Genomic DNA, 7,840 nt, shown 5'->3' with positions numbered 1-7,840 from the left:
TTGCTCGGTGAAAAGCCTGTGTGAAGAGCCCTAGGAGAGTTGGAAATCCCCTGTGTGACACAGACTTCCCTCCACAGCCTCAGGACAAAGTTGAGGAGCTTCTCCTTAGGAAACGAGTGTGAGAGGCAGAGCCCTCAGCAGATTGTTGGAGGTCTGAGGTGGGGGTGAGGACACCGAGAGCATCCATCTCCAAGGTCCCTGTATGGACATGTTTGTCTGCCAACCGTTCACATCTGAGTTTGATGATCCTCCTTTATGCTCCCTGCACAGACTGAGGTGATCTGTGTCCATCCAGAGCAGGACTGCTGGTGGGAGTCCAGGGCGGTCCCTCTCTGGTTCTCTGCATCAGTGTGAGCAGTGTGGACCCCAGCAATGCTGCAGTTCATCTGCACTGCCAGAGTCCTCACTGGACGTTATTGCTGCTGAGTCCCTACCCCCTTTCCTTTTCCCTGGTTGACTCTGCTTTTAGGTCCTGTCCCTGTTTAACTAGGATCTAGGAAGATAGAGATAGTGTCATTGAACAAGGGAGAGAGAGACTTATTGTTTAGTCACTGGTGTTTGCCAGACACCACTCTAGCCGGTTGATAATTAGACGCGGTAGTGTATACTCAGACCTGAGGAGACACGCACTGAAAGTGCACATTCAGGCTGGCACAGTGTGACAAGTCTGTGGACATCCTTTCTGAAGCTGCCACTTTACATCTTTGGCTTTTTGTCTTTGGAACTCAGGGTAACTGTGTCTGAAAGTCCTAAAAGGTTATGGAGTTTTCCTTTGCTGACATCAGTGGACCTATTTCATGGTTGTGGAGGGTTTAAACAGCAGAAGAATTCATAAGGGAAAAGTTGGATTAATCAACTTCTCAAGTATTTTCTTTGGAATATCATGAATGCAATAGATCCCTGCAGGAGGAAGATGCCTGAGTCAGCAGGGTTGGGCCACATTAACCTGCTATTTCCAGCACGCACACAGGACAGTTTTCATGATTAACCACATCACATTACTCTTTACTGTGTGCATATGAAGATCTAGTGTACAGTTCATAGAGCATGGTTTACATTTTACAAGAAGTCTGAGATTAGAAAGAGGTTCAGTGACTTGTTGACTCCCCAAAAACTCTGTTTCTCACCTGAGGCTCCTCAGACTATGAGTCATAACAAAGGATAATCTCTGTCCCCTAATACATGCCTTCTACTTAATTCCCCTACTAACCCCCCCTCCCCCCACGTATAAGAACAGTAGTTTTTAAATAACTATCCCAAAGTTGTCTAAACTTGACTCATTTTTCTCTTTTGGTTCTTTAAACCCCAAACACAGTCAGTCTGCAGTTTGGACAGGCTTACCCTGTAACTTAGAGGATCTGTCACCTCAAATGTTCACCCAGTGGGACTCCATGAACATACATACAGACCATGCACAGCATGGAGCGCCTTTGTAAACAAGTGTCTGCCCAGAGACTGGTGACGCACTTCAGCTCCGGTGCTGATTGGCTCCTCTCCTGGGACCAACCCCAGTACTCATAGAGGCATCTACAGATTTTTGCTCTCTGAAGGGGCACAGCAGGTGTGAGTCCTGGTGACTGCCATCACCTTTTCCTTCGAGATGGCTCTACAGGTCCCCAGCCTCCTCCTTGCAGTAACTGTGGTGCTGATGGTGCTGAGCAGCCCTGGGGCCGAAGGCAGAGACTCTCCAAGTAAGTGCCGGGCAGGGCTCTCCAGAGCCAGCACTCTGGGGGACCAGATCTGAGGGACCCTGGGACCATGGGTTGTGGGGGGATGGTAAGGCTACTTAGAAGAGTCTTTTATCATAGATTTCCTTTCTCTGAAGAGAGAGTGAAGCCACATTCTCATTTTTATGTTCTAGTACTGGAGTTAGGATTGTGCCTATTGCACTGGCTGAGCCTGGCATATTAAAGAAGAGGGAGACAGAGTTTCAATCTAATACCAAGGACAGGACACAGGGAGCACCGGGTTATGTTTGAGAAAACAGCAGGGTTTGCCACATAGCACCCCCATCCCCACCTCCACCCCTACTCCCACCCCAGCTCCTTGTCTGGAGGAAGTGCTGGATCCTGAGATGGGGAAACACGGATCCTTGATGGTCTTGTAGTCGTGGTATTTGAGGAAAATTCCTGATGTGGAGTGGAGGTTTAAGGGAGGCAAACTCCCATGTAACCCTGAAAGAAGTCAACATACAGGAGTCTAAAGTTCTTCATCAAATGGAAGCTTAGGTCTTGGACACTTGGGTTGGTAAATCTAATTTCCAAGAACAAATTAGGCATAGAAGGGAAATATGTGATACATACCGGGAGACCCCTCAACTGAGAGACAGGAGAGTACTTTATAGAAAGCTCTCCCCACGACCCCCCTCCCCGTAACGCCCGTGCAGGGCGGTGACTTTCCTTTGCAGTTACACTTAAGAAGCTCCGCTGAGTGACCCTCCAGGCAGACAGTCCCCAGAGGTCACCTGGATTCTCTTTTGTCTGTTTTACCGCTCTCTCTGAGAATAAATGCCCCCTAGGGTCGGGGAGGGCAGGGCCCTGTGCACTCAGGAGAGACTCTCCCGTGGTTGGGTTGAGGTAGCAGAAACAGCCGAATATTCTATTTTTCTCTCATCATTGTTTTATTAGTTCGTTGAGAATTTCATAAATATATTTTGATCATATTCACCCCCATTTCCAACTCCACCCAGACCCATTCCCCTTTCTACCCACGCAACTTTGAATGTTCTCTTAAAAAAAATTTTTTAATATTTATTTATTTATTATGTATACAGTATTCTGCTTGCATGTATGCCTGCACACTAGAAGAAGGCCCCAGATCTCATTATAGATGGTTGTGAACCACCATGTGGTTGCTGGGAATTGAACTCAGGACCTCTGGAAGAGCAGCCAGTGCTCTCAACCTCTGAGCCATCTCTCCAGCCCCCAAGTGGAATTTGTTATTATTTCCGAGAATCAGGATGAGCTCCGTCGCTCGATTCCCTCCCTCGCACTCTTCTTTATGAGAACGGAAACCTCTCCGAGTTGCCCCGGAGCCCCGTGGAGGCGGGGTCCACTCAGTCCCGACCCCCCTAGCGCACGGCGGGGCGTCCTCCCTACTGCCCGGCCCGAGGCTCTGAGGTCCCGGGGACCGCGTCCTCCCGGCCTGAAGCTCCGGCGCGGGGTCAGGCCGGGCTCCGGGGCTCCGCTGCCCGGCGCCGCCCCAGGCTGACCGCGTCCGTCCGTCCGTCCGTCCGTCCGTCCGCAGGGGATTTCGTGTTCCAGCTCGTGGGCCACTGCTACTTCACCAACGGGACGCAGCGCATACGGCTTGTGTTGAGCTACGTCTACAACCAGGAGGAGTTGGTGCGCTTCGACAGCGACGTGGGCGAGTACCGCGCTGTGACCGAGCTGGGGCGGCCGGACGAGAAATACTTAAACAGCCAGAAGGAGATCCTGGAGCAGACGCGGGCCACAGTGGACACGGTGTGCAGACACAACTACGAGCAGCCGGATGCCCACACCTCCCTGCGGCGGCTCGGTGAGCACCGGGCTGGTGGAGGGCGTGAGCCGGGGGTTGGGGGGGGTGGGGGGGGGGACACACACCGAAGCCAGGGTTCCCAGCGTGAGGAGCTGCCACCGCCTCCTGTCTGTCAGCCCTGCGCCACACAGCGGCTCCCTGGAGTCTCCCTCCTTCCTCACCTTTGCCCTTTGCCCTTTACCCTGTGCGGCCCACTCCCCTCTGACCCCGGCTCTGCTCTGAGCCCTGCAGCCAGAACACAGGTCAGCACAGACCCAGGGAAGCTAAAGTGGGGAGAGGCCACGGTCCTGTAACCATGAGTTTTAACTTTTGGCTGAGTAATTATTCACCGCCCTTCTGTTTCCCTGACTGTCTCTTTGAGGCGGAAGTGGTCTTGTGCCCGCTGTTTGCTGCCTGGCACCTACCCAAAGCCATACTGTTACGTTTTCCTCGCTTTGAAGTAGACTTGGATCATACTAAAAGTTTGCGATATAAAATCTGAGGGGAAAATACTAAAAACAACAGAAGAGGACATCATCACTGCAGCCCTGGAGCTGGAGATACAGACATTTGAGAGAACAGTGCTGGAAACAGAGCCCAGGTCCTCTGCAAGAGCAGCAAGTGGCCCTAACCCCAGCCCTCTTCAACCCCAGGCTTCCTTTCCTGAGGGGAGGTGGCTGTATGTTACTTACCCCACCCTAGAACTAGCAGTCCCTTTAAGAGACCCTGGCTCCATTTCATGGGGACGAGTCCTGGATGAGGCCGTTGGTATATGTGTTTCTTCAGCCCCTCTCAGGGGACAGTGCTGGCACCGCCCTCTGAAGCTTTCACTCAAGCAGAATCCGGTAGACATCACCTTCCTTGGCTTCATTTCCACTTCCTGACACTCGGAGAGCCCCTTAGATGTGATGCCAATTAAAGAGGCATGTTAGGCATCGTGTTCAGATTTAATATCGTACATTACAACTGTATGAACAATTAACTCAAAAGCTTGCTATGCTTTCCTCTCTTGCTTTCCAGTTGACCTTGTTATTCAACTGAAACAGTCCACTGTTCTGTCCCATTGGCAGTTAATTCCTCACAGCAAGGGAACGCAGTGATGGCAGCAATAATTAACGCACTTGACTGTGGAAAGAAAATGGGGGAGGAGAAAATAAGAGATCATAGTGTATTCTCAATTCATGAGACACATTACATATGCACGCTGTTTTTACCTTCAAGTGATAAGAGCACATAGCGAGAAGGCTTCTGAGGTAGTGAGCACGATGTATAAAGTCAGTTGGGAAAGACAGCTATCTGACGGAATGACACTTGAGGAGATGAAGGAAGTGATGTACTGGAGTTATTTTTGCACCTTTTCTTCAAAAATAGTAAACTTGAAATCATAATTTTTTTCTTTTGTCTTACTACATTTCGTGTTATATAAGAGCAAGGGCCGGGCGGTGGTGGCACACACCTTTAATACCAGCACTCGGGAGGCAGAGCCAGGCAGATCTCTGTGAGTTCAAGGCCAGCCTGGTTTACAGAGTGAGATCCAGGACAGGCACCAAAACTACACAGAGAAATCCTGTCTCAAAAAAAAAAAAAAAAAAAAAAGCAAGACTGCTCACTATTTTCCTAGTAACCGTTAAGTTTGTATTTGTGGAGTTGATCTTCATTCAGTATTAGAGCCCAGGCATTCTCATCCTGCCTCTTCCCCATTAGGGGTCTCCACATGGCCCCCCATCTCACTCACCATCTTTTCTCACCTGTTCCCCTAGAACAGCCCAAGGTGGCCGTCTCCCTGTCCAGGACGGAGTCCCTCAACCACCACAACCTGCTGGTCTGCTCGGTGACAGATTTCTACCCAGCCCAGATCAAAGTGCGCTGGTTCCGGAACAGCCAGGAGGAGACGGTGGGGGTCGTGTCCACACAGCTTATTAAGAACGGGGACTGGACCTTCCAGATCCTGGTCATGCTGGAGATGACCCCTCAGCGAGGAGATGTCTACACCTGCCATGTGGAACATCCCAGCCTGCAGAGCCCTGTCATGGTGGAGTGGCGTAAGGGAAGCTTTTTTATTTTACTATGGGCCCGCATGACATGGGATTTTAGTTATTACTCTATCCCTCCAGTGCTACCCACCCCATCACTTGTCCTGTGCAGTCTGATTCTACTATTGAGCTGTAAAGTATCTCTTGCCTCATAGCAAAGACATCAGGAGAACCCTGACTTAATTGTCTTTCCAGACAGTAGTTCTGGGAGATCACTATATACATTGCATCCCTGGAACTTGTCCCTAATATCCAGATGAGTTGACAGTGATAGCTAGTACCTAGATATTTTGGTCCAAGATTATAGATATGTCTGTGAGGTGCAAACATCCACTTAGCCCCTCCCCCTCACAGCTGTGTTCTACATCTCTTATTTGGCCACCCCTACTCCTTCCCCATCACAACTGTGTTCAGATCCCCTGGCCCTTCCTTGCCCTGGGTAAGGTCAGAACAGAAGACCAGGTCCTCTCAGCTCCTTCACCTCTTACGACTCAGGCTGGACTTCAGTCTCTCAGTCAGGGCTGTTGTGATGTGTGGGGACAAAGCTGACACTCAGTCTCTGCTCCCCAGGGGCGCAGTCCGAGTCTGCCCAGAGCAAGATGCTGAGCGGCATCGGGGGCCTCGTGCTGGGGCTGATCTTCCTGGGGCTGGGCCTTTTCGTCCGCCACAGGAGTCAGAAAGGTGAGGAGCTCTGGGGAAAGTGGGGGTGGTGGGCTGTGCTGAGGGAGGGAGCTGGGCTTCGGTTGGGAGGACACAGGAGACAGGGGGGTGTGTGGGGGGGGGGAGAGGAGACTGAAATCTGACTTTGCTGGTTGTGTGGCTGTGCCACAGAGCCATGGTGGAGCTCATTTTGGGGCTTCCCCCACTGTCCACTCTCACTGGCTCCGTTCCAGAAGCTTCCACCACTGTCCCTCCTTCCAGTGGCAGTTTCATCCATTTAGGGGGTGAGAGAGTGCTCAGGATCTTAGTGGACACAGACGAGAGAGAGAACAACTTCAGCTAAGCCGTATGTCCCCTTGCCCCCTGGGCTGCATGAGAGTCCCCTGTGTTTATAACAAGACCTTTCTCTGTGGCTTCCTTTTGTAGGAACTCAAGGGCCTCCTCCAGCAGGTAACATTTCAGCCCTTATCTGAAGGGGGTTGTGCGGGGACATGGATGTGAGGGAAGGCTGTGAGGCAGTGTACCTGACAGAAACCTGGTTCACAGTCTGTCTCTGCTGTGGGGTTTTGAGTGTCACAGCTGATGTCACAGCTGGTGTCTGTAGGAAGCTCCAGAGGTTGTTCCTGGGTAGGCCTTTGCCACCATCACCTGAGTGGCATCTTGAGTGGAGCCTGAGCCATGCCTTGAGTTTAGACAATAAGATGTTTTCTGCTCTGTGCCCCACACTGGATACAGTGACTTTGGACGTTGACAGTGGCTGGAAGAGGCTGACAGTCCTGCAGAGGAGACGGATCCCTCTGACTTACCAAAAAGATCGAATCCTTCATATTCCCTGGGGATGGTCATTTCTCCTCCACCCCCGCCCCCACGTTTGTGTCCTGTGAAGCTCTGCCCCCTTCAGCTACCTTCCCCTCTGCACAGGTCATGGGGAAGGTGGTGGCATGGACACCAGCTTCCTTTGTCTAACTCTGTGGGACCCAGGAGGAGAGTCAGGCATCTCCAGGGGACCTTGTGTAATCACTCCCTCTCTGTTTCCACAGGGCTCCTCCAGTGATTCATGATATTTTGACTGAGCTGACTGCCACCTGCCTGTCCCTGCCCCAAATCCCCATCTGTGCCAGCTTGTCTGTCCCTCTCTGATTCAAAGTTTAGCATGGTACTAGTGTACCCACCAGTTCAGTGATCCCCGATTCCCCAAGGCTCTGTCTTTGGCTCTGCTCCTGGACTAATTCCAGAGACCCTCCATGTACTGCAGCCTGATCTGCTCAGACCCCCGGCATTCTGTTTCCACCATCCCACATGGGCTGCTGAAGAGATGTGCTGAAAACATTCACCTCTGTTTCATAATTAAACATATTCTGAATTACATGTATCCTGAACCTCCTTAACTGATGGGGCTGGGTGGAAGCATTGTGGGACAAGGTGACCCAGCCAAACTGTGACTGGAGAAACATCCTGGGCTCCATGTAGGGCAGGCTGAGGAGACAGGCACCTGCTGTCACATCAGCCTCATCCAGGTTGGTGAGGACAGTGCAGCTAAACGTGGTAGAGTTGTTGGGGACGGATGCTGTGACCTCTGATCACCAATGTTTCAAATGTGTCCTGTGAAGTCACATTGATTGAGGCTCATTTTCATTTTTTTAAAGATT

The 7,840-nt window shown here is 51.2% G+C and overlaps 1 protein-coding gene across 1 annotated transcript; it reads left to right on the top strand.

The window, feature by feature from the left end:
• Window positions 1-1,555: 1,555 nt before the first annotated feature.
• On the top strand, window positions 1,556-7,245 carry LOC131893779 (H-2 class II histocompatibility antigen, A beta chain-like). The gene is made up of 6 exons (XM_059243872.1): window positions 1,556-1,691; window positions 3,247-3,519; window positions 5,259-5,540; window positions 6,102-6,212; window positions 6,618-6,641; window positions 7,232-7,245. Exons 1-6 carry the CDS (start codon window positions 1,601-1,603, stop codon window positions 7,243-7,245), a joined length of 795 nt encoding a protein of 264 aa, XP_059099855.1. The 5' UTR covers window positions 1,556-1,600.
• Window positions 7,246-7,840: the final 595 nt, after the last annotated feature.

The sequence above is a fragment of the Peromyscus eremicus genome, chromosome 16_21, assembly GCF_949786415.1.
Source record: "Peromyscus eremicus chromosome 16_21, PerEre_H2_v1, whole genome shotgun sequence".
NCBI lineage: Eukaryota > Metazoa > Chordata > Mammalia > Rodentia > Cricetidae > Peromyscus > Peromyscus eremicus.
The sequence above is the reverse complement of the archived record's forward strand: the minus strand, read 5'-3'. Positions and strand labels throughout refer to the sequence as shown.

What these genes read in the sequence shown, in the direction of transcription:
- LOC131893779 (XM_059243872.1), top strand. Translation starts at nt 1,601, where the DNA reads ATGGCTCTACAGGTCCCCAGCCTCCTCCTTGCAGTAACTGTGGTGCTG. An exon ending in CACCTCCCTGCGGCGGCTCG is followed by an intron (nt 3,520 to 5,258) that starts GTGAGCACCGGG and finishes CTGTTCCCCTAG; the next exon opens with AACAGCCCAAGGTGGCCGTC. An exon ending in CCCTGTCATGGTGGAGTGGC is followed by an intron (nt 5,541 to 6,101) that starts GTAAGGGAAGCT and finishes TCTGCTCCCCAG; the next exon opens with GGGCGCAGTCCGAGTCTGCC.